The sequence below is a fragment of the Hypanus sabinus genome, chromosome 13, assembly GCF_030144855.1.
Source record: "Hypanus sabinus isolate sHypSab1 chromosome 13, sHypSab1.hap1, whole genome shotgun sequence".
NCBI lineage: Eukaryota > Metazoa > Chordata > Chondrichthyes > Myliobatiformes > Dasyatidae > Hypanus > Hypanus sabinus.
Genome location: NC_082718.1, coordinates 5,459,972 through 5,487,436, shown reverse-complemented (window position 1 = coordinate 5,487,436; position 27,465 = coordinate 5,459,972). Strand labels below are relative to the sequence as shown.

Genomic DNA, 27,465 nt, shown 5'->3' with positions numbered 1-27,465 from the left:
CCCCTCTCCAGACCAGGTACACTGTCCAAATTAACCCTCAACTGACCACCCCTCTCCAGACCAGGTATAATGTCCAAATTAACCCTCAACTGGCCACCCCTCTCCAGACCAGGTACATTGTCCAAATTAACCCTTTCAACCGGCCACCCCTCTCCAGACCAGGTACACTGTCCAAATTAACCCTCAACTGGCCAGCCCTCTCCAGACCAGGTACACTGTCCAAATTAACCCTCAACTGGCCACCCCTCTCCAGACCAGGTACACTGTCCAAATTAACCCTCAAGTGGCCACCCCTGTCCAGACCAGGTACACTGTCCAAATTAACCCTCAACTGGCCACCCCTCTCCAGACCAGGTACACTGTCCAAATTAACCCACAACCGGCCACCCCTCTCCAGACCAGGTACACTGTCCAAATTAACCCTTTCAACTGGCCACCCCTCTCCAGAACAGGTACACTGTCCAAATTAACCCTCAACTGGCCACCCCTCTCCAGACCAGGTACACTGTCCAAATTAACCCTCAACTGGCCACCCCTCTCCAGACCAGGTACACTGTCCAAATTAACCCTCAACCGGCCACCCCTCTCCAGACCAGGTACACTGTCCAAATTAACCCTCAACCGGCCACCCCTCTCCAGACCAGGTACACTGTCCAAATTAACCCTCAACTGGCCACCCCTCTCCAGACCAGGTACACTGTCCAAATTAACCCACAACCGGCCACCCCTCTCCAGACCAGGTACACTGTCCAAATTAACCCTTTCAACTGGCCACCCCTCTCCAGACCAGGTACACTGTCCAAATTAACCCACAACCGGCCACCCCTCTCCAGACCAGGTACACTGTCCAAATTAACCCACAACCGGCCACCCGTCTCCAGACCGGTACACTGTCCAAATTAACCCTTTCAACCGGCCACCCCTCTCCAGACCAGGTACACTGTCCAAATTAATCCACAACCGGCCACCCCTCTCCAGACCAGGTACACTGTCCAAATTAACTGTTTCAACTGGCCACCCCTGTCCAGACCAGGTACACTGTCCAAATTAACCCTCAACTGGCCACCCCTCTCCAGACCAGGTACACTGTCCAAATTAACCCTTTCAACCGGCCAACCCTCTCCAGACCAGGTACACTGTCCAAATTAACCCGCAACTGGCCACCCCTCTCCAGACCAGGTACACTGTCCAAATTAACCCTTTCAACTGGCCACCCCTCTCCAGACCAGGTACACTGTCCAAATTAACCCTTTCAACTGGCCACCACTCTCCCGACCAGGTACACTGTCCAAATTAACCCTTTCAACTGGCCACCCCTCTCCCGACCAGGTACACTGTCCAAATTAACCGTCAACTGGCCACCCCTCTCCCGACCAGGTGCACTGTCCAAATTAACCGTCAACTGGCCACCCCTCTCCAAACCAGGTACACTGTCCAAATTAACCCTTTCAACTGGCCACCCCTCTCCAGACCAGGTACACTGTCCAAATTAACCCTTTCAACTGGCCACCCCTCTCCAGACCAGGTACACTGTCCAAATTAACCGTCAACTGGCCACCCCTCTCCAGACCAGGTACACTGTCCAAATTAACCCTTTCAACCGGCCACCCCTCTCCAGACCAGGTACACTGTCCAAATTAATCCACAACCGGCCACCCCTCTCCAGACCAGGTACACTGTCCAAATTAACTGTTTCAACTGGCCACCCCTGTCCAGACCAGGTACACTGTCCAAATTAACCCTCAACTGGCCACCCCTCTCCAGACCAGGTACACTGTCCAAATTAACCCTTTCAACCGGCCAACCCTCTCCAGACCAGGTACACTGTCCAAATTAACCCGCAACTGGCCACCCCTCTCCAGACCAGGTACACTGTCCAAATTAACCCTTTCAACTGGCCACCCCTCTCCAGACCAGGTACACTGTCCAAATTAACCCTTTCAACTGGCCACCACTCTCCCGACCAGGTACACTGTCCAAATTAACCCTTTCAACTGGCCACCCCTCTCCCGACCAGGTACACTGTCCAAATTAACCGTCAACTGGCCACCCCTCTCCCGACCAGGTGCACTGTCCAAATTAACCGTCAACTGGCCACCCCTCTCCAAACCAGGTACACTGTCCAAATTAACCCTTTCAACTGGCCACCCCTCTCCAGACCAGGTACACTGTCCAAATTAACCCTTTCAACTGGCCACCCCTCTCCAGACCAGGTACACTGTCCAAATTAACCGTCAACTGGCCACCCCTCTCCAGACCAGGTACACTGTCCAAATTAACCCTCAACTGGCCACCCCTCTCCAGACCAGGTACACTGTCCAAATTAACCCTTTCAACTGGCCACCCCTCTCCAGACCAGGTACACTGTCCAAATTAACCCTCAACTGGCCACCCCTCTCCAGACCAGGTACACTGTCCAAATTAACCCTTTCAACTGGCCACCCCTCTCCAGACCAGGTACACTGTCCAAATTAACCCTTTCAACTGGCCACCCCTCTCCAGACCAGGTACACTGTCCAAATTAACCCTTTCAACTGGCCACCCCTCTCCAGACCAGGTACACTGTCCAAATTAACCCTCAACTGGCCACCCCTCTCCAGACCAGGTACACTGTCCAAATTAACCCTCAACAGGCCACCCCTCTCCAGACAAGGTGCACTGTCCAAATTAACCCTCAACTAGCCACCCCTCTCCAGACCAGGCACACTGTCCAAATTAACCCTTTCAACTGGCCACCCCTCTCCAGACCAGGTACACTGTCCAAATTAACCCTCAACTGGCCACCTCTCTCCAGACCGGGTACACTGTCCAAATTAACCCTTTCAACTGGCCACCCCTCTCCAGACCAGGTACACTGTCCAAATTAACTCTCAACTGGCCACCCCTCTCCAGACCAGGTACACTGTACAAATTAACCCTCAACTGACCACCCCTCTCCAGACCAGGTACACTGTCCAAATTAACCCTCAACTGGCCACCCCTCTCCAGACCAGGTACACTGTCCAAATTAACCCTCAACTGGCCACCCCGCTCCAGACCAGGTACACTGTCCAAATTAACCCTCAACCGGCCACCCCTCTCCAGACCAGGTACACTGTCCAAATTAACCCTCAACTGGCCACCCCTCTCCAGACCAGGTACACTGTCCAAATTAACCCTCAACCGGCGACCCCTCTCCAGACCAGGTACACTGTCCAAATTAACCCTCAACTGGCCACCCCTCTCCAGACCAGGTACACTGTCCAAATTAACCCTCAACTGGCCACCCCTCTCCAGACCAGGTACACTGTCCAAATTAACCCTCAACCGGCCACCCCTCTCCAGACCAGGTACACTGTCCAAATTAACCCTCAACCGGCCACCCCTCTCCAGACCAGGTACACTGTCCAAATTAACCCTCAACTGGCCACCCCTCTCCAGACCAGGTACACTGTCCAAATTAACCCTTTCAACTGGCCACCCCTCTCCAGACCAGGTACACTGTCCAAATTAACCCTTTCAACTGGCCACCCCTCTCCAGACCAGGTACACTGTCCAAATTAACCCTTTCAACTGGCCACCCCTCTCCAGACCAGGTACACTGTCCAAATTAACCCTCAACCGGCCACCCCTCTCCAGACCAGGTACACTGTCCAAATTAACCCTCAACAGGCCACCCCTCTCCAGACAAGGTGCACTGTCCAAATTAACCCTCAACTGGCCACCCCTCTCCAGACCAGGTACACTGTCCAAATTAACCCTCAACTGACCACCCCTCTCCAGACCAGGTACACTGTCCAAATTAACCCTCAACTGGCCACCCCTCTCCAGACCAGGTACACTGTCCAAATTAACCCTCAACTGGCCACCCCTCTCCAGACCAGGTACACTGTCCAAATTAACCCTTTCAACTGGCCACCCCTCTCCAGACCAGGTACACTGTCCAAATTAACCCTCAACTGGCCACCCCTCTCCAGACCAGGTACACTGTCCAAATTAACCCTCAAGTGGCCACCCCTGTCCAGACCAGGTACACTGTCCAAATTAACCCTTTCAACTGGCCACCCCTCTCCAGACCAGGTACACTGTCCAAATTAACTCTCAACTGGCCACCCCTCTCCAGACCAGGTATACTGTACAAATTAACCCTCAACTGACCACCCCTCTCCAGACCAGGTACACTGTCCAAATTAACCCTCAACTGGCCACCCCTCTCCAGACCAGGAACACTGTCCAAATTAACCCTCAACTGGCCACCCCTCTCCAGACCAGGAACACTGTCCAAATTAACCCTCAACTGGCCACCCCTCTCCAGTCCAGGTACACTGTCCAAATTAACCCTCAACTGACCACCCCTCTCCAGACCAGGTACACTGTCCAAATTAATCCTCAACTGGCCACCCCTCTCCAGACCAGGTACACTGTCCAAATTAACCCTCAACAGGCCACCCCTCTCCAGACAAGGTGCACTGTCCAAATTAACCCTCAACTGGCCACCCCTCTCCAGACCAGGTACACTGTCCAAATTAACCCTCAACTGACCACCCCTCTCCAGACCAGGTACACTGTCCAAATTAACCCTCAACTGGCCACCCCTCTCCAGACCAGGTACACTGTCCAAATTAACCCTCAACTGGCCACCCCTCTCCAGACCAGGTACACTGTCCAAATTAACCCTTTCAACTGGCCACCCCTCTCCAGACCAGGTACACTGTCCAAATTAACCCTCAACTGGCCACCCCTCTCCAGACCAGGTACACTGTCCAAATTAACCCTCAAGTGGCCACCCCTGTCCAGACCAGGTACACTGTCCAAATTAACCCTTTCAACTGGCCACCCCTCTCCAGACCAGGTACACTGTCCAAATTAACTCTCAACTGGCCACCCCTCTCCAGACCAGGTATACTGTACAAATTAACCCTCAACTGACCACCCCTCTCCAGACCAGGTACACTGTCCAAATTAACCCTCAACTGGCCACCCCTCTCCAGACCAGGAACACTGTCCAAATTAACCCTCAACTGGCCACCCCTCTCCAGACCAGGAACACTGTCCAAATTAACCCTCAACTGGCCACCCCTCTCCAGTCCAGGTACACTGTCCAAATTAACCCTCAACTGACCACCCCTCTCCAGACCAGGTACACTGTCCAAATTAATCCTCAACTGACCACCCCTCTCCAGACCAGGTACACTGTCCAAATTAACCCTCAACTGACCACCCCTCTCCAGACCAGGTACACTGTCCAAATTAACCTTCTATCACAAAATTCCATTACTCCTGCTCTTGAAACGCTAGATAGAGTGGACTTGGAGAAGATGATTCCAATAGTGGTAGAGTCTAAGACCACAGGACACAGCCTCAGAATAGGACAGAGATAAGGAGGAGTTTCTTTCACCAGAGGAGATGACTCTGAGGAATTTATTCCTGCAGAGGCTGGGGGAGTTCAAGTCATTGGGTACATTTAAATCAGATATTGATAGGTGTTTCATTAGAAAAGGTATCAAAGGATACGAGGAAAAGACAGGAGAATGAGGTTCAGAGGGAAAATAAACCAGCCGTTTCCAAATGGTGGAACAGATTGATGGGCTGAATGGCCCAATTCTGCTCCCAAGTCTTATGGTCTCTGCATCATCTGGATGCCAAGCCCAAGGATCCACCTCTTGACCTATAAAAATCTAAATTCTGCCCCGAACATCCCTGGATGAACTCTTCCCCTGACCTGGATCCCCCACCTCTACCAGCACTCCCCCCCCCCCCAGAGAAATCAGAACAATTTGCTGAAACCCACCAGCGTGCTTCATGACCCTGGCATATAAACCGATGGCCACCATCACCAAGGAGATAGTCTAGAGAAAAAAGACAGACAGGTCATCATTCGTCAGGAAGTTTAAACTGTAGTTGAACTCACTCTTTATCTACAGTCAGTGGCCACTTTGTTAACTACCTCTTGTACCTAATAAAGTGGCCTCTGAGTGTATGTTCGTGGTCTTCTGCTGCTGTAACTCATCCACTTCAAGGATTGTCCATTCAGAAATGCTCTTCCGTACACTACTGTTAAAGTGCACGGTTATTTGAGTTAGTGTCGCCTTCCCGTCAGCTTGAACCAGTCTGGCCATTCTCCTCTGACCCCTCTCATTAACGACACATTTTCACCCACAGAACATTTTTGTTCTTTGTATCATTCTCTGTAAACTCTCGAGATGGTTGTGTGTGAAAATCTCAGGGGATCGCTGTTTCTGAGATACTCAAACAACCCCATCTAGCACCAACAATCATTTCACAGTCAGAGTCACTTCGATTACATTTCTTCCCCAGGGTGATATTTCATCTGAACAACTGAACCTCAGACCACGTCTGCATGCATTGAGTTGCTGCCACATGATCGGCTGATCAATTATTTGCATTAATGAGGTATACAGGTGTACCTAATAAAATGAACGTATGTCAGTAACAATAAACCCAATTCTGATACTGGGTCATTGCAAAGGTAAGCCCAACATCTGCTCTCCAACTCAACAGTTCAGGCAACACCCCAGTCAGCTCCACACTAATCCGGTAAAAATCCACAGCTAAGGCCCGACCCGACCCTCATCAAAAGCAGGAACAGATCTTGTTCAGCGAAATGCTACGCCACATGGTGAGGCAACCACTCAGATGCAGGACAGGAGTCTTGAATTGGCTGAGACGTTAGCAAAATCAGAAGAATTTGGAGTAACTCAGTGATGGGTTTTCTTCCCTCACTCCTCGTTGAAATGTCTAGTTTCTACTCATTCATCCTTACCCGTACCATGGGATCCCGTCCCCTTCCCCCTCCCTCCAGGACACTGAGGAATATCAACAAAATGCAGCTTCCGTAAGACAGAGGAGCTGAATGAGGCCATTCAGCCCATCAAATCTGCTCCAACCTTCCATCATGACTGATTTATCATCCCTCTCAACCCCACTCTCCTGCCTTCTCCCCATTACATTTGATGCCCTGACTAATCAAGAACCTATCAACCTTCACTTTCAATACGCCAAATAACTTGGCCTCCCATAGCCATCTGCGGCAATGAATTCACAGACTCAGTGCCTTCTGACTGAAGAATTTTCTCCTCATCTCTGTCTTTAAAGACTGTGCCTTCTGGTCCTAGACTTGCCCCACTACTGGAAACATTCGCTCCATGTCCACTCTGTCTAAGCCTTTCAATATTTGGGAAGTTTCAATGAGGACCACCCCCTTGTCCCCCCATTCTTCTAAACTCCAGAGAGTACAGGCCCAGGCTCTTCACATGTTAACCCTTTCATTTCCAGGATTATTCTCTGGACCCTTTCCAAATCCCTTCAACGTGCAATCCAATTGACTGAGCTCTGGACGTGGCCTGGCTCACGGTCTGGGAGTTAAGGTTGCAGCCAATGCAATTGATCCAGGTCTCTTGTCAACCATACCCCCTTCCTGCCCTGTCACTGCTGGCAAAGAGAGCCTGGCATCAGAGGAGTGGGGTGGTGTTGGTAAGAAGGTGCAAAAGGCCGTTCCTGCTACCAAAGCCAGCTTAAGACCCTGAGACCCTCTCAGAAGTTGGCATTCAAGAATGCTAGTAGTGGAACAGGGGATTGGAGAACGTGTTTGTACAGACTTTTCATTTCAACTACCTTACTTCTAATACCCTCCTCTCTTGCTCAAAGAAAAAACAAATCAAACTATAACAAACTTCCTGTGGAGTTAAATTGAAGCCAAAGCCACCTGAAAGAATGAACTGCTGATTGACTCAGTGGAAACACCATAAACACCAGGCCTGTAATCCTACGGCTCTCCAAAACTACCCAGCAAGTTAAAATCCTGCTGGACTCTATCCTGAGCAATCATCAGTGTAACTGAGGAAACTATCCAGTCAATGACAAGCCATGGGTTCCAATCCCACGCTGGAAAGAGCAACGCACACAGGCTGCTGCAGGAACTCAGCAGGCCAGTCAGCGTCTATGGAGTAAAGAATAAACAGTCAACGCTTCGGGCCAAGGCCCTTCATCAGGATTGAAAAACACAGATCAGAGCAAGGTCAGAGTAAGGTGGGGGCAGGGGGAGGAGGAGTACAAGGTGGTAGGTGATAGGTGGAGCTGCGAGGGGTGAAGTGAAGAGCTGGGAAGCTGAAAGAGATACAGGGCTGGAGATGAAAGAATCTGACAGGAGAGGGTAGGAGACCATGGGAGAAAGGGAAGGGCAGGAGCACCAGAGGGAGGTGATGGGCAGGTAAGGTGAGAATGGTTGGGAGGGGAGGGCAATTACTAGAAGTTTGAGAAATTGACGTTCATTCCATCAGGTTGGAGGCTACCCAGATGGAATACAAGGTGTTGCCCCCCCCCCCCAACCTAAGGGTGGCCGTGTCACAGCAACAGAGGAGCCTAGTCTTACACGAAAAGCTTCTGCCTGCTTAACCATCCCATTGTGTTGTTTCTGCAAGAACTACAGCACAACCACCCACCTCCCCCAACACTGCCATTGCCAATGAACCAGACGTACAGCACTCGGGTAGATTATTGACAAGGAACAGCTGCAGATTCTAGTGCACAACCCCAGCCATTTTGGAAAAGGCAGCTACAGGTTTTAATTGCTATAAAGTGTGGATTCACTGGAGCGCAAAGGACAAGGATAAATTTAATGCACAATCTGGCACGATGGACAAGGATTGTGCAAAGCTTGCTGGGAAAGCAGGAAGTTTACTCCAGTAACTGTGCTTTTCTTTAATTTGAGGGCTGCAAATAAAATCCCTTGTGTGACTCACTCATTTAATGTTCTAAGAAGGTGTCACTACGTGGAGAAGCATCTGCCAGAGCTGATAATGGCCTTACTGCCCAGGGAATCTTCCCCCCAGATCTTCTCCCAACAGTGGGGGAGCTGGCCACCCCTCATGGCTCAGACAGATGACGATGTCAGTCCGTAGTCCCACCAAGCACTCAGAATTCAACGCCAGTCCGCACCTTGAACCTCTCTGGCCATTTGGTTTTGATCATGGCAGACCAGAGAGAACCCTGTATAAGATGGAAATCCAGGAGATTCTACAGAACTGGAAAACTAGAATGGCACTCACAGATTGCTGGAGGAACTCAGCAGGTCAGGCAGCAACTATGAAGAGGAATAACGCTTTGAGCCCTGAGGAAGGGTGTCAGCCCAAAATGTCGATTATCTATTCATTTCCATAGATGCTGCCCGACCTGCTGAGTTCCTCTAGCATTTTGTGTGTGTTACCCTGTTTAAAGTGTCAGTGGTTTAACAGTTAATCAGACCAGCTCAGTGATCTACATGTCTGGGTTGTTTACACCTGTTCAAGAAAATTCCTGGCATTCTTATAGACTCAGGCAGGTCCAAGCCAGTCCCCCACCATCTGAAGCTTGCTGATAAATTGGTATTTAATCAAAATAAGGGAACTGACGCCATGCTTTCAAAACCTCAGGCATCTCAATAAAAGAAAGCCTTTTGAAATGTTACCGCTGTTACTGCACAGTGAAACACAACGCCTTGGGCAGAGCAAGATCCTCTGGAATGATTGATATTTTTATTGCAAAATTACTGCTTACTTTTTAAACTTTTGTCATAAATGCTCCTTGTGCTAAATGTCAATCTTCCAGAATATATTCTATTATTTGTTAATTTATTTGTGGTAATATTACTTATGCGTTGTGCACCCTGGTCCAAAGGAACGTTGTTTCGTTTGGTGGTTTACATGTGTACTGTTGAACGAAAATAAACTTGAGCTTGACCTTTACAATAAACTTACTTTGCATGCCATCCTTACAGATCAGTTCATTACAACAGTGCACTGAGGAAATCCAAGAGAAAGCAGAGGTAACTGTTACAGAGAAAGTGCAGTACAGGCAGACTACAAGATGCAAGGCCATAGCAAGGTAGATTATGACGTCCTAGATCTGCTCTTAAAAGATAATGTTAATTGAGGGAATTAGATTAATGACCACACTCAATCCTTCTTCTTGAGATATTGCTATTAGATCCTGTTCACCCACCCAAGGCGCCTGCGTCTCATCCTTCACCAGTGCAGGAGGGGCTTTGATCTGGGGATGATTTACAAACTCCAAGCTGGGATTTGAACCCGTGACAAGAGAATGCAGCCACCGAATTAATACCAGGATTATCTGGTATCTGCATTATTCAGGCTTCTTAACTCACCAGTCAGGAAATCAGGAAAGTTTCCAAAAACTCTGTATGGTTTGGGACAGCAAGGCACCCTGAAGCAAATTTAGTCAGAAGATAAAATAATCTTGTGGAGGTACAATGGGAGCTGTGTTTTACATCACCCCTACATTCCTGCTCCCTCCCTTTCCCTCTCCTATATTGTATCCCTCCAAAGACTTTTACCCCTACCTCACTGAGTACCAACAAAAATAGTTTCATCTTTCAATAAACATGAGAACTTCTGCAGATGCTGGAAATCCAGAGCAACTCACACAAAGTGCTGGAGAAACTCAGCTGATCAGGCAGCATCTATGGCGAAGAATAGACAGTTGACATGTCGGGCTGAGACTGTTCTTCATTCTTTCATGCCCCCTGAGACTGTACCCCATCTCCCCCCAGTTCCATAAGCACTCAGGCCCTGTAACTTGTGCTTCCCACTGTTTCTTATTACCAACATGTCACAAGTCAACGCAACTAATGAAGCTGCTGCCAAACGTGCTGTGCTCGTAATCTGCAGCCAAACTGACACTCAGCCACGGCAGAACGTGAATCAAGAATGAGGCAGAACAATAACATGGCACAACCCGAGTTTCTTAACCAGTACAGTGGTCTACAGTTCTTTCTGCACTCAAAGCCCGAATGACTTTCAGCCAGTACACTCCACAGGTTTACCCGCTGTCGGGGGAGTAGACGATGAGTGCACTAGGAGGGGAACAGGAAAACACAAACGTATGCAGCACTGTCCAGATCTTTCATTGTCTGCGGGGAGGGGTGGGCTTCAGGGGAGAAAAGTATTTATTGGGACCTACCAAATGTAAGTCAGTCTCCAACAGCTTGCAATTCAGAAATAACACAGTTAGCCTTTCACTGGGAGGCAAATCCAGCCAGGGTCAAGGAGTTAAAGGTGAGAGGCAGCCTCCTCGGGTGGCATGGTAATGTACCGTTAGCGGAATGTGGTTATAGAGCCAGTGACCAGAGTTCAACTCCACTGCTCCCCGTGACGTACAGGTTAGTTTGGTCATTGGTCACATGGGTGTAACTGGGCAGCGCAGGCTCACTGGGCAGTCCTGTTCTCTAAATTAAAAAGTCAGCAGCAGCCACATCGAACGCAGAGTTGGCATATACTGTGATTTTCCACAGGCTGCCCCCCTGGATTCCCACAGTACCACTCCCCTGTGCATCCAGGGAGACACCCCACACATCAGCCTCTGAAAGTTTTAAGGGTAAGTGGTTGCGGCTACTCCAGCTCTCTTGCAGTGGGAATTAACCTGATTTAACCAGAGGGTGAGCCAGGGTGAACGGCACATTGGAAACTGGGCAAGGATGGGACGTGATGCAATGGAGATTACATCCGCTCTCTCCCAGGAATCAGCCTGTGGAAAGCCATCGCTGAATGGGGGTGGGGGGAGAAACAAATGACCCACACCCACCCTCCAAGTACCCCGAGAGGCACCGTGGGGGTGATGTCAGCTCTCCCTCACAACCCACAGAGGAAGCACTGTGAGGTTACCATCCATTCCAGAGCCAACAATAGATAGGCATCAACACACACAAAACGCTGGTGGAACGCAGCAGGCCGGGCAGCATCTATAAGGAGAAGCACTGTCGACGTTTCGGGCCGAGACCCTTCGTCAGGTGGATAGGCATAGCCGCATTAAGCTGGTGCTGACAATATAAACGATGGATTAGTGATACTGCAACAAACTGAATGATCAGTGGAGTAAAGCGATTTGAAGCCTGCTATGGAAAATCACCGTGCCCAGGAATGGAAAAGTCTGCTAAAGCTGAAGGACACATCACAGGCGAAGCCCTCCCACCACCGAGCACAGTCACAACACACACTGGCACTAGAAAGCAGCATTCATCCATCACCAAGGATCCCCACCATGCCCGCTTCGCGCTTCTACCATCGGGCAGGAAGAACGACAGCCTCAAGTCCCACACCATCAAGCTCTTGAACCAGCTCGGTGCCGAACCAGCCTCACAACCTGTAGACTCACTTACAACTCTTATTTATTTAATTACTTATCTACATGTTATTATTTACTCAATTTGTTCTCTTTTGCACATCGGAAGTTTGTCAGTCTTTGTTGAGTGTGGTTTTCATAAATTATATTGTATTTCTTATTTTTTGTAAATACCTGAAAGAAAATGAATCTCAAGGTATTATCTGACGACATGCACATACTTTGGCAATAAATTTACATTGAACCTAAATTCAGTTAGCCAGACGAAACTGCTCATCTAGTCTCAGATCATGACTGGCCGGCAAACTCCTCATCCTTGCCTTTGTCCTGTGCCTGTATCCAAAGAGAATAAATCTATTGCAATTTTGAAATTTAACAAAAGATCAGTCTAACTTATTTAATTGCCTCTCGCAGTCCAACCCTGCGTCCCTGTCACGAGAGGTGGAAACCAGCCACCAGGGTTCTGGTGAAGCTGTAAAGACCGATCCCCTGTACAGAGGATGACAGAACCCCAACCATACCATCGACTTTGGACAATGGAGACGGAAGGACACCAACGGCCGATGCTCCACTGCGAGCCGAGGGCCCAAGGAGAAGAATTATTTAATGACGGGGAAGGCTTCCCGAATTTCAAAGTGCTTGCTCTGACAAAAGATCCTCCCAACATCACAAGTGATTTGTCGGTTCTGCCCATCCCATAGGAATTCAGCCACCTGGAGGACATAGCTAATGAGAAACACCAACTCCTCAGCCAGCTACAGGTATTGGAGACCTGCCCCTACAACTTAACCTCTTCCAGCTCTGGTGCACCCTCCAAGCCCAAAGCATCCTCACCGAGCTGCCGTGCCCTGTCGAAACACAATATTTCAAATGGGCTCAAACCAAAGCTTTTCTCTAATGAAGGATGATTTCCACACTTCAGCATTGTAGCCTCCCCCAGAGGAACAGTGCTCAGCAGGTGCCTGGTTTCCAGTTGCTCCACAAGTGCCCATTAATAACTGCAAGTTTCTCCACTTACACACTCACTCAGACCTCAATCAACTCCCAGATCACTGGTTGTGTGTGCAACAATAACAGGTGACGAAAATTCCCCTTCTCTGCATCAACCCTCAGTGGCCACTTTATTAGGTACACCTGCTCATTAATATCCAATCAGCCAATCATGTAGCAGCAACTCAATGCATAAAAGCATGCTGATATGGTCAAGAGGTTTGTTGCTATTCAGAGCAAACATCAGAAATGGGGTAGAAGTGTGATCTCAGTGACTTTGACCGTGGAATGATTGTTGGCGCCAGACGGGGTGGTTTGAGCAGCTCAGGACTGCAGATCTGAGATTTTCAGACACAACAGTCTCTAGCGTCCACAGGGGATGGTGCCAGAAACTAAAACATCAGGTTAGCAGCTGTTTTGTCGGTGAAAAGTCTTGTTAACGAGAGGTCAGAGGAGAATGGCCAGACTGTTTCAAGCTGACAGGAAGGTGATCATAACTCAAATAGCCACCCATTACAACAGTGGTGTGCAGAAGAGCATCTCTGAACGCACAACATGTCAAACCTTGAAGTGGATGGGCTACAGCAGCAGGAGACCATGAAAACACACGCACACACACGCGCGCACACACACACACACGCGCACACACACGCGCACACACACGCGCACACCACTGCGCACACACACGCGCACACACACGCGCACACCACTGCGCACACCACTGCGCACACCACTGCGCACACACACGCGCTGTTGCAAAGCTGCAGCTAACCGATCCCCTTGCCCTTCTCATCACTCTCAGAGGGTGATATCGAATCCAGGAAAATGATTATATTTTGTGTGAAGCTTTGGGACATATTACAAGCCCGATGACAAGAGGATTAGAGTCAGATATTAACCATTTACAATGTGCAGAGGAGAGGACAAACCCCATTTCCAGAAAAGTTGGGATATTTTCCAAAATGCAATAAAAACAAAGATCTGTGATATGTTAATTCACGTGAACCCTTATTTAACTGACAGAAGTACAAAGATTTTCAATAGTTTTACTGACCAACTTAATTGTATTTTGTAAATTTACACAAATTTAAAATTTGATGGCTGCAACACACTCAACAGAAGTTGGAACAGAGTTAAAATAAGATTGAAAAGTGCACAGAATATTCAAGTAACACCGATTTGGAAGACTCCACATTAAGCAGGTGAGGTATCATGACTGGGTATAAAGGTAGCATCCATCAAAGGCTCAGTCTTTACAAGCAAGGATGGGTCGTGGCTCACCCCTTTGTGCCAAAATTCGTGAGAGAATTGTTAGTCAGTTCAAAAGGAACATTTCCCAACACAAGATCACAGAGAATTTAGGTCTTTCAACATCTCCAGTACATAATATTGTGAAAAGATTCAGAGAATTCAGAGCCATCTCAGTGCGTAAAGGTCAAGGTCAGAAACCACTGTTGAATGCGCATGATCTTCGAGCCCTCAGGCGGCACTGCCTAAGAAATCGTCATGCTACTGTGACAGTTATAGCCACCTGGGCTCGGGAGTACTTCAGAAAACCATTGTCACTTAACACAGTCTGTCACTGCATCCAGAAATGCAACTTGAAACCGTATTACACAAGGAGGAAGCCATACATCAACTCTATGCAGAAATGCCGGCGAGTTCTCTGGGCCCGAGCTCATCTCAAATGGACCGAAAGACTGTGGAACCGTGTGCTGTGGTCAGATGAGTCCACATTTCAGCTAGTTTTTGGAAAAAATGGGCCTCGAGTTCTCCATGCCAAGGATGGAAATGACATCCTGATTGTTATCAGTGAAAGGTGCAAAAGTCAGCATCTGTGATGGTATGGGGGTGCATCAGTGCCCACGGCATGGGTGTATATTAGGATTTTAGAGAGACACATGTTGCCATCAAGGCGACTTCTCTTCCTGGGACATCCATGCTAATTTCAGCAGGACAATGCCAGACCACATTCTGCACGGGCCACAGCAGCGTGGCTTTGTAGACACAGAGTGTGTGCTTGACTGGCCTGCTGCCAGTCCAGATCTATCTCCTATTGAAAATGCATGGCGCATCATGAAGAGGAGAATCAGACAACAGAGACCACGGACTGTTGAGCAGCTGAAGTCTTATATCAAGCAAGAATGGACAAAATTTCCAATTGCAAATCTACTACAATTAGTATCCTCAGTTCCAAAACGATTAAAAAGTGTTATTAAAAGGAAAGGTGATGTAACACAATGGTAAACATGCCTCTGACCCAACTTCTGTTGAGTGTGTTGCAGCCATCAAATTTTAAATTTGTGTATATTTACAAAATATAATTAAGTTGGTCAGTAAAACTATTGAAAATCTTTTCTTTGTACTTTTGTCAGTTAAATAAAGGTTCACGTGAATTAACATATCAGAGATTTTTTGTTTTTATTGCATTTTGGAAAACATCCCAACTTTTCTGGAAATGGGGTTTGTACATTCACTGGAAAGAAAGTCACATTTTGTTAGCATGACCTCCAAAACTTCCCTAAAGAGCCTCCAGTCTGTTTCTGTAACTTTTAAACACTGGAAGGCAAACCTTCAGCACAGCAAGGACACACAACTGCTGACACGTTAATGAGATCCTAGTTGGAAAGAGGGTAACTATGGAATGTATCAGCCGGGGATAAAGATCATCAGGTGTCAGGGAGGATGGACGTCTTTGAGGAAGCACCAGGTGATGTCATCTCAGGGAGCAGAGGTCAGCCATAGTCAGAGGTAATTCCAGTCGAGTCCTGCAGAGACTGACTAAAGGGCCTTTCACCGTGCTGCACAGCTCAATGATGTGACCACACAGCAGGCCACAACGTAACTCCTTATAAACAACGGGAAGTCTGCAGCTGCTGGAAATACAGAGCAACCCTGAAGGAACTCAACGTCTCGGGCAGAAACCCTTCTTCAGGACTGAAAAGGAAGGGGGATGAAGCCAGAATACAAAGGTGGGGGGAGGGGAAGGAGGATAGCCGGCAGGTCAGAGGTGAAGCCTGGTGGATGGAAAAGGTCAGGGGCTGGAGAGGAAGGAATCTGATCATTGATAGGGGAGGAGAGAGGGCCATAACAGAAAGGGAAGGAGGGTGGGGGGGGGAGTGATAGGCAGGTAAGAGGTAAGGGGTCAAAGTGGGAAATAGAGAAGGGGGGAAGAAGAGAAACATATTTACCAACAGGAGAAATTGATATTCATGCCTTCAGCTTCCCACATGGAATCCACAGCCATGCAGGGAAGGAATATAGAAGCTTCTGACAGCTGTATGCAGCAGTGGTCAGCTAACATCCTGACAGCTGAATAAAACACCACTAAACCCAGACTTCTCACTGATTCCATCAGGAAGGAGGTGCAGGAGCCTCAGGACTCACACCACCAGGTTCAGGAACAGTTATTACCCCTCCACCATCAGGAAGGAGGTGCAGGAGCCTCAGGACTCACACCACCAGGTTCAGGAACAGTTATTACCCCTCCACCATCAGGAAGGAGGTGCAGGAGCCTCAGGACTCACACCACCAGGTTCAGGAACAGTTATTACCCCTCCACCATCAGGAAGGAGGTGCAGGAGCCTCAGGACACACCACCAGGTTCAGGAACAGTTATTACCCCTCCACCATCAGGCTCCTGAACCAGAGGGAATAACTTCACTCATCCGAATACTGAACTGTTCCCAGACCCATGGACTCACTTTCAAGGACTCTTCGTCTCAGGTTCTCGATATTTATTGCCTATTTGCTATTATTCTTTCTTTTTCTATTTGCACAGTTTTGTCTTTTGCCGTGTCGAATGCCCAAGTTGGTGCAATCTTTCATTGATTCCATTATGGATTTAATGAGCATGTCATAAGAAAATGGATCTCAGGGCTGTATATAGTGACATGTGTACTTTGACAATACATTTACTTCGAACTTTAATGCTCAGGAATTGGGCAGGCACCAGTTTCTGCTGATTGGAATCACATCACTTTTGAAAGTTTCATTCTGAAAGTTCATGAGCAGCGCCCTTGTGGGTTTAAGACCTGCGATAGACTTAACAGAATCCAGGTTGGCATTCAGTTCCAGCCCCAGGGTAGTACTGCACTGTCCTTGGTACTGTACCATCCTCAGACAATTCATTAAACACCCTATGACCTACCAGCTTGTCTCCTTACTCTCTTCCCCCTCCTTTCCGGTCCTGATGAAGGGTCCTGGCCCGGATTTGTTGCTCGGCAGTTGCATTTCTCTCACGAATACAGCGAATAAACTGTAAACAAGTTCATGCAAATCTCTCGTTCCCAGAATGGTCAGAGGTTGACAAAAGAAATTCTGTGGGTCAGACTGCGGCCACGGCGCAATTGAGCGGTTAGTGCAAAGCAAGTTAATTCGGCGTCCAATGAACGGGCCACTAGAACTAAAGGGATTGGAATTATTTTGGCAACCTTTCCCTGTTGGAGCGGCAGAAAAGTGCGCTCCTGTTCAGATCTGTGCTGGGTAGCGGCCCGGGGGGGAGGGGGGGTGTAGAGTTTGGAAGTCGGCGTGTTTCAAATCTTCCAGAAACGCTCTTCATTAATTGTACTCAAAGAGTGGCCAAGAGGGCCGAAGATATAGGAACACACGCTCTTGAAAGCAACAATACTTGAGGTTTGAATGGAATCGGGAATTCCCTGAAAATTTGTCAAAATCCCAAACAGGTTTATAATTAACTTTTTAAAAATGCGATTTTCCCCGACATCGTGGGGGACCTCCAATGTTGTTTTAGAAAGACAACTTTTTTTTAAAAAAAGCCTCTGTTGCTAGGAAAGCCCCGGGTGGTCGAAGGGAGGCGAGGCGAGGCGATTGTATGCACGAAACGGCCTGTGTTTGCCTCCTCGCTGAACATACTTGAGCTGGGAAGAGAGGGGCAGGTTGCTAAGCTGCAAGTTTGCGGGCTACTCTAAAAACTGAGCACGCAGACCCACATACACCGGAAGCAAAACAGATGCCAGGCGAGTTTACCCAAAAAAAAATAACAGTCAGTACCGACTTACCCAGAACAGCATGTTAAACAAGAACAGTAAATATTTAACCACGGGGTTGACGAAGGTGAAATCCTCCCCCAACGTGCGACTACGAGCCATGGCTGGTCGGTGCAGATTGCCCTGAAGACAAGGTCCGGACTGAATCACTCGGGGTTTCGCCGGAGCCACGCTGGGCTGAGGGTTGCATCCAGGTTATTTCATGGCGGGGTAATTCTGCAGCCGGCAGCCCCGCCGTCTCCCCCAGAAATTAACGCCGAACGGACGCGCCGCCGCTGGAGGTCAACCCAACCTGGAGGGGGCCGGGCCGCGCCTCTCGTTTCCTATTGGTCGGCTCTGACAACACGCGCACCCTATTAGCTGGTTGCCCGTGCCCATCACGATCTAGGCCAGCACGTTAGGTTGCCCCCTCGCGGTTCGCGTGTTACAGGTGGAGGGAAGAAACCCGGAAGACGGGACCGGCGACGAAATGGTCAGTTAGACTTGGAAAGAATAAACTGGGGACAGACGTGGGAAAGGCGGAATTATCTGCTGACGCGGAGATGCAAGGACTGGCAAAGATAGTTTTAGCGAAGGAGTACATTGCAACGACAGAATTGCAGTGTCGTGTGTGAGTTGTGTACCCTGGTCCAGAGCGACGCTCTGTTGTTTGGCTGTATATGTGTGTCGGGTTGAATGACAATAAACTTGAAGAATCAACTGAGATTGGTGAACGGTAGGTATTAGGGGGAGACGCATGCATGGCCGCCTCATGCTATTAGAAAAAAACTTCGACATGTCTTCCTTCGATTTGCTAAGGGTTTTTTCTGGTGCTGCTGGTAAGAAAATAGAACAAAGAGCCGCGAAGCTCCCTGGAATCATGCATAATTTTATGAGGAACAGCCCCCACGCTGTATTAGCTGTTGTATTCATACTGTGGGTTCGATTACTGTTAAACATCTGTTATAATTCATCGATAGCAGCCCTTATTCCCAAAATTGGTCCAAGGCACTGGAAAATCCCCAAAGTAGCCCTCAGTTGTAATCACCCTCGTATTAGAGAGACAGATATCTAATAGATATTCATTGATCCCAAAGAAAGTGTCAAAGTGGCATCACAAGTGCGCATTTATACAAATTTTAGAAGAGAAATAAGGAAGAATAAAGATAAGTTACCTTATAAATAAGATGTACAGTACACGATTTACTCGTTATTGATTTCAAGATCACTTACCCGGCTATATACTCGACTCATTATCGAGCCTAATGGCCGAGGGTAAGGAGCGCAGTTGCCCTAGCCTGGTAACTAAAAGTGCTCCTCCGTTCAGCCAAGGTGGCATGCAGGGGGTGGGAAACAGTGTCGAGAACTGTCGGGGTTTTCCGCAGGGTCCTGTGTTCTACCACAGCCTCCAGAGTGTCCACTCTGACTCCTATAACACAGCAAGCCTTTCTAATCAGTTTATTGAATTTATTAGAAAAAACGAGTGATTTAAAATATTAAGCGTCACCCTGACTATAAGAAACCGAAGACTGACGGGCAAGATAAAGGGAGAATTATAAAGGACAGTTTAATAACGGGAGGGGTGTGGGGTGCTGAGAAAATAAATAGAAAGTAAAATTCAGAGAAACAAGGGGGTTGGGGAAACACGCTTAGAGTCACGTGGCTCAAGAAGATGAGCTGCAGAGGAAGAATTTCAGAAACGTGTCTGATCACACACCCGGCACGGGAAGTTTAACTTTGGAGAAGGATAAGACCAGGTTCCCGTATTGTGATCGAATTAAGTGGCAATGGGCAAATGGAGTTCACCTCTTGACAAACTGACCCAAATCTCAGGAAGTTGTAGCTAGCGCTGTTGATTAACGGTGCTTTTACCATAGTCATAACCAAATTATATACAGACTCGTCAAGCACAAGCTGTTTGCATGTGCTCAATGGGCCGAATAGCCTGTTTCAGCTCCTATGTCTTATGGTCTTATTAATCTAAGAACAACAAAAACGGGAACAGGAGTAGGTTTATTAGCCCCTTGTGACTGCTCCCAGCTCCGCCATTCAGTAAGATTATGGTCAATTCAGTTCTGGCTCCCTCCCCCCTCACACCTAGTTCAACTGCCCATCACTTGTCCCCTTGAACACGAACAATGATTCTAGTTCAACTGCCCATCACTCGTCCCCTTGAACACGAACAATGATTCTAGTTCAACTGCCCATCACTTGTCCCCTTGAACACGAGCAATGATTCTAGTTCAACTGCCCATCACTTGTCCCCTTGAACACGAACAATGATTCAGACTCCCTGTTCTTTTGTTTCTCAAGCTGGTTTAGCAGTTTGCTTTAATAACTACAGAATTTGCTCTGTTGGGATTTAAACAATAGATACACAATGTCCAGTGTGCTGTAACATGTGATATAAGCAAGGACTGGTCACACCAACGTTGGTTCTGCATTTAGAAATCATGGTCCTCCAAAGGACCTAACATTGTTGTTGGGTTTACAGGCTTGTGTGTCTCAGTGACCCAGAGAGCTGCCTGGGCTTTACGCTTTGCCTCTTGGTAGAGTTGCCCAGGCCAAACAGGTCAAAGGGTAGAGGACAAACTAAGAGTGTTCCACTGGTCCTCCAGCTTCGGGGGTTCATCTCAGGCCTAACAACCCTGAGTGGTAAAACAAAATAGTTGCAGAAACAGTAATGAATTATCTTTCTGCATCTGAGAGTGACGGTATTCCTGAGTCTCCACCAGGGACTTGCATGACTGACAGTAGTGAAAACTGAGCCGCTGATACGATGAAAGAAGCCCTGGGCGCCATTGAGTTAGACATCAGCAGTGTGACGGGCAGTAGAGAGCATCACCATTGTTAACCTGACTCATGAGATTAAAGAGGCCACCAAATCAAACCAAATCAGCCAAAATAGGCAGACTGAAACAGAATGCTGAAATAAGCTCAGAGTTTTGGGCAAAGAGAAGGGTGGCTCACAGACGCTGCCTCAGTTATGGTTCTCTCTTCGTTTCACAAGGAATCGGGCGAGGTGGGAGCTGGAGGAATAGCAAGAGAAGTTCCAGCTCAAAATTCAGATGACGTGTTGGAGACTCTCAGGGTTGTAACTGTGCCACAAAGGACAATTATCTTCCTATGTGTTGTAACAGCATGACCAGCAAGGATCTGGCTATTCACAACCTATATCAACAAATTGCCGAGGGGAGAGAGGAGATTAGAGTAGCTGATTAAATGAGCAAGAACAAGCAGATTCAATATAATGGGGGGAATGTGAAGTTATCACTCCAGTACACAGAACAGGAAAGCAGAATATTTTTAGATGGTGTGAGTTTCTGTAATGCTGATGTTCAAAGACATCAAAGTGACCTTGTACACAAGATATAAAAAACAACATCCTGGTGCAGAAAGCGATTAAGAAGGCAAATGCTATACAGGTTTGCTCTGATTAACAAACATTCAATGAACATTTCATCTCGATAACAAATGGTTTTAGTTCATTTGTTGTTGAACAAAGATTTTTGTTGCTTTCAGAAACATTTGCAAACTGTCCTTCAAATACCGATCCATGAAAAAAAATGGTAATATTTAATTGCTTTTTAGATTGGTGAATGGGAATGTGTCTATGCAACTATTACACAATTTAAAATGCAAAAGGATTGAGCACGTCCTCTTGCATGTGGGAGCAATGGCCATGGGGTGATGGCAAGTTTGTTCCAGCTTATTGAAACAAGCATCTGATTCACTGTATCCTTACAGGGAAAGGGTTACTGTCTCTGTTTCCTTTTAATCTTACTATTTATAACTCATATAACCCAAAAGTTAAAGATTTATTGCAATACCTGCTATATACATTTTATTTAGGAGCTTAGCATACTTGTAAATATGGGAGATCTGTACCATGGTAAAAGTGTCTTGCTGTTATTACATAGGGTCTAAGTGAGATTGACACAGTACAGGTTGACACAGTACAGTTTGACATAGTACAGTCTGACATAGTGCAGTTTGTCAAGTACAGTTTGACACAGTACAGTCTGACGCAATATGGTTTGTCAAGTACAGTTTGACACGGTACAGTCTGACACAGCACGGTATGACACAACTCCACTCTTGGTTTCCAAGGCACCTTGATGCACAGACAAGAAAGCTCGTCAACACCTGCCCTTCCTCAGGAGGCTACAGAAAGTCATCACGTCCCCCTGAACTCTTACCAATTTTTATTGGTGCACCATAGAATGCATTCTGTGTGGATGTATCATGGTTTGGTTTGGCAACTCCTCTGCGTGAGACTGTAAGAAACTTCAGTGAGTTGTAGACACAGCTCAGCGCATCGCAGGAACCAGCCTCCTTCCTGTCTGTACCTCCCACTGCCTCAGTAAATCTGACAGCTTAATCAAAGACCCCACCCACCCCGGACATTCCCTTCTCTCCCTGTCCCACTGGCCACTCCTGCCCGTTTTCTCTGGATGGTTCAATACGTGCCATGTCGTGTGATGTGGGCGATCATGGTCTTTCCATGGCCATGATTGTTCTTGGCAAAGTCGTTTAACAATTCTCTGGATGGTACCTGGGCAATTCATGGTCTTCTCTGGGTGGCAGGAGTGGCTAATCTGCACTGACATTGAATGCTGTCCTGGGAGACCCTTCAGCCCATTGGATCAATGATGGAGAGAAATCCCATCACTTCCACCACCCCCACGCCCCGACCTGCTTACACCCCTGCAACTTAATTTCTTCCAGATTTCCATCAACCTCCATTTGATTCTTTTGCACCAAAGGGTAATTTGACTTGCCAGAATGTCTCTGGGACATGTGAGAAAACGAGCCCCTGCCAGAAGCCCACACAGTTACTGGGAAACTTCCAGTTTTACACAGACAGCAGCTCAGGGCAGGGTTAAACCTGGCACTTTGACACCGTGAGGCAATAAGCACAGCACCATTGTTGATACTGACAAATTCTTCTCCACAGAAAGTATCCTGCAAAGGAGGATGATGGAATTCCAGAGAGTAGGATCTGGAATTCATGTGAATTAGGATTGAATAAGAGCATAAAGACAGAGATATGTGCATGTTTGGGAGGAATTATGGCCTCAACAAGTTACAGCGTTAACATCTTTAAAGATTAAAGATTAGCTTTATTTGTTACATGTACATCAAAACATGCAGTGAAATGGTTTGCTTACGTCAACTTGAATCAGCGAGAATTGTCACTGCACTTTGAACGCCAAGAAAAGCTTATCCACGACTCGCTGCCCCTAACTGCAGGTGGGAGGACCCTGAGGAAACGGAGGGAAGGTGCAGAGCTCCAATGGACAGTGGCAGGAATTGAACCCTGACCTCACAGCTGGTGCTGTGAAGTGACTGTGCTCACCACCCTCTGACGAGCAAGTTGAGGGAATCAGGCATTGGGTCAAACGGGCCACCGTAATTTTCTGAGTATCTACAGTTCTCAACAACCTGATGGAAATAACTTAATTATCAGAAATAATTTTCAAATATTCCAGGACTCTTCTGTAGCAGCCACTTCATGTCAGCTTGCTGGTTGACCCTTTGAAATCCTTGCTCTGTTTTTAATGTTCTTAGTATGTGTTTCTGATACCATTTAAAGTTCAAGCAGGAATGAATGAATGAATTCAAAACTGCATTTATTTTCCTTTTTTTCCCTTGATAATTCTGATATATCTTTATGTTAGGCACCAATAGGTGAAGAACTATGTTCTTCTGAAAATGCACAACAGGTAAAACCGTGCCTTGATGTAATTGGCCTGTTTGAACAGGAGGGTGTAGTGACCTCTGTCTGGGCCCTGATTCACATGATCCTATGATGAGTATTGCAAAGGTTGCCTGCTCATCACTTTGCCTCAGTGCCGAGAGCACAGCTGCACTTTATGGCTGGGAGATCATGATAATAGTTCACTTGTTGTTGGGTACGAGCCTTCAAAGGGAGTTGCTGTTAGAGGGGAGCAAAGGGGATGAGGCTGGCTGAGCTATTCCCAATGGAATGGACACAATCCCAACTTGTATCAGTGCGGCACCTTTAATAAAATACTATATAGTACGTATTAAAATGAGCCCTGGGTATCAATGAAAATTGACAGAGCCAACTAAGGAAATAGGAATGCAAACAAAACCTTATATTTAAAAAAAATCTTAAAAGAAGAGAGTTAGAATCAAGGTCTTAAAAAAAGATAGTGGAATAGTCGGCAGGCCAGGAAATAGACACCCTTTGTGAAATAGACACCCTTTGTGTGAGTCTGTGACCTCTGTGGTTCTTGGCTCCTTCTCTCAGCATCTAATCAGTCAAACCCTTCTTATGGGTTTCAATCCTTTCATTGTTCCAGCCTCCGGAGAAGACCATAAAACACACAAGCAGAATGAGGTGCTTTGGCCCATGGAGTCATGACAGATTTATTCTCCTTCTCAACCCCATTCTCCTGCCTTCTCCCTGTAACCTCTGACCCCCCCGACTAATCAAGAATCTATCACCCTCTGCTTTAAATATACCCAATGACTTGCCTCCACAGCCATCTGTGGCAATGAATTCCACAGATCTGGCTCAAGGTATTCCTCTTCATATAGACCTTACATAGAATACGGACCTCATCCACTCGATCTCTCCCCATCCACCATCCCCGGGACCCATCTGCTGAATCTTCGTACTCCCTCAATGATTCGTACATCCTTCCGTCTATAAACTGAAGCATTACTATACCTTCCATCCAATGGTCATCCCTCAATCTAAACCCGATCATTCATCTAGTAATCCAATACTTGTGAAACTTTATGGTGCAAATTCCTACACTGTCATTACACTTCCAAGTACCTGATTGCTTTAACAGCTCTTGGCTCAGCTTGCGAAGGGTGCTAACTAAATTTAATTTCTTTTTGGTATAATTTCTGACGCGTGTATTCTGAAAGACTCATCGTGCAGTTACGTGGTGCCTGAAAGGGCTTTGAGCCCTTGTGGTTGATGCCAGATACTGTATGTCATTCAAATATTGTGGGAATTATTTCAGCATCCTCTCTCCCCCTGTATCCCCAGCTTGCCAAAGATTGCTCCTTGAAGTTACTCAGCACTGGGGAGTTTAGTATGTAGAGTTATCTCTTGCTGGGAAAACCACTCTTATACTCTGAAGTGGTTCCAGAGTTCGTGGTTCCACCCACAAACAGCAATTTTCCGGGATTACGTAAAGATGGACATGCAAGTGGCCATTTTGTTTTTGTAAACTCAAAGTTCGAGATATCCTACAACAAGGAGCCAAACATATAGATTGTCCTGCGCCAGCATAATTGGCTATCAATCGGGTCAGGTGTCATTATAAAATACAACTTTTAATTAATTAATTTATTGATATACAGCGTGGAATCGGCCCTTCCGGGGTGCACCACCCAGCAACCTCGATTTAATCACAGGACAATTTACAGCGACCTAGTACTGTGGGAAGAAACCGGAAGACTGGGGGAAAACCTGTACGTTCCGCAGGGAGGACGCTCTGAATTCCAATGCCCTGAGCTGTAATTGCATCACGCCTACTGGTCCCCATTGTTACTATTATAATCATAATTAGCTGATGCTCTGACACCACTCTCACACTTAAAGATCACAGTCTTACTGTGGTACATTTCTGCAAACATCAGAAGTTATTCAGTAATTGATATTTTGATATACACACACAATCTGAGTGCCCTGACTAGATTCTGGCATAGTGTCTGACGCTCAGGTACTGATTAATTGATACATAAACCGACTGAATGCCTTGATTAGATTCAGGTCTGTAACTTACTCCCAGGTATCAATTATTCAAGACATAAATGTCTGAGTCTGTTGATTATATTTCAGCCTGCAAATCACTTCGTCCCCTGGATTAACTGATTTACTTAGTCACCCAACATACTCACAGGCTTACCCAGCTGTCAGTTTAACAAAGCCAACTATAACGGCTTTGTGTTCTTTGGGATACTGGTATGTGTCTTAAACAGCTCCTTACAAACATTTGAACTTTTGACTGCTGTATCTTAGAGCAGTTCACAGAAAGCATTGGGTTGTCACACTGAGGACAATATTGTAATGAGAAACAAGTTATGTGCATATTTGATTCTTCTTTCAGGAGGGCCTGAGGTTAGAGGTTACAGGCTGTCTTCTTTGGTCACCTGACGGTAGATTGGCACAGATACCCCAGGCCAATCATTGATCACAGCAACCTGCATAAGCTAGAGATGCTACGAGTTTCATCTGTAATGCCCATTGGTGGATAAAAATACAGCCCAGAGGAACGGTGTTGTGACGTGGCAGGCCTCTTCTCCATTTGCCATCACCTCTGTCCAGGCGACATGCACTTCTACTGCCGTTGCCATGGAGAGGAAGGACTTACTCGCTTCTCAGCTGGGAATAGCAGGACTGTGAACAAGTTTGTTGAGGAATGTACGAACTTTGTTTTTTTCCAACTAGTTATTTTGATATTTCAGCTTCTTTTTGCAGGTCAGCTGACTGGAAAAAGAGGACTAATTGCAGGATCACTTAGAGCATCAGAAATGGGTGAAAGCCAGTTTTGGGGAAAATTTTGTTTATGGAAATGACCCATTTCACTGTATGTCTTGATGTGCATCTGATAAATAAATTAAATTAATAAATTAATTAATAAATTTACTAGAATGCTGCCTGGGTTTCAGCACCTAACTTACAGGGAAAGGTTGAACAAGTTAGGTCTTTATTCTTTGGAGCGTAGAAGGTTGAGGGGGGACTTGATAGAGGTATTTAAAATTATGAGGGGGATAGATAGAGTTGACGTGGATAGGCTTTTTCCATTGAGAGTAGGGGAGATTCAAACAAGAGGACATGAGTTGAGAGTTAGGGGGCAAAAGTTTAAGGGTAACACGAGGGAGAACTTCTTTACTCAGAGAGTGGTAGCTGTGTGGAACAAACTTCCAGTAGAAGTGGTAGAGGCAGGTTCGATTTTGTCATTAAAAAAAAAATTGGATAGGTATATGGACAGGAAAGGAATGGAAGGTTATGGGCTGAGTGCGGGTCAGTGGGACTAGGTGTGAGTAAGCGTTCAGCACAGACTAGAAGGGCCGAGATGGCCTGTTTCCATGCTGTCATTTTTAAATGGTTATATAATGTGCATTGGAATGAATTTTATTTTCTCATCATAATGAGAATGATCCAGAAGGCTGAACTAGATACACTTCAGAGAGAAATTTGCAGAATTACATTTACCCCACCCAGCCTCGACTGTCCCAACTGCCCCACTGCAACTGCAACAGTGCCATGCATCTGCTTTCTCCGATGAGACTCCTGTCCCTGGGTCGATGTGGATTTTGTCCTTTGCATTGACTGCCCCACTCACCAAATTCACACCTCCTCGAACTTCTCTGCCAGCGACAG

The 27,465-nt window shown here is 47.0% G+C and overlaps 1 protein-coding gene across 3 annotated transcripts in view; it reads right to left on the bottom strand.

Moving 5' to 3' along the window:
* tspan33a (tetraspanin 33a) overlaps positions 1-19,361 on the bottom strand; it is a 58,829-nt gene extending 39,468 nt beyond the window's left edge. Inside the window, exons 1-2 of one of the 3 annotated variants that reach the window (XM_059987029.1) lie at positions 19,326-19,361; positions 5,771-5,828 (exon numbers count right to left, since the gene is read on the bottom strand). In XM_059987029.1, the coding sequence (XP_059843012.1) occupies positions 5,771-5,828; positions 19,326-19,346 (79 nt within the window). In that variant the 5' untranslated portion in view covers positions 19,347-19,361. Of the gene's footprint in view, positions 1-5,770; positions 5,829-17,254; positions 17,546-18,125; positions 18,805-19,325 lie in introns of those variants that run through there. The other 2 variants (XM_059987028.1, XM_059987030.1) reach the window with 2 other exon arrangements.
* Between the last annotated feature and the right edge of the window lie 8,104 nt (positions 19,362-27,465).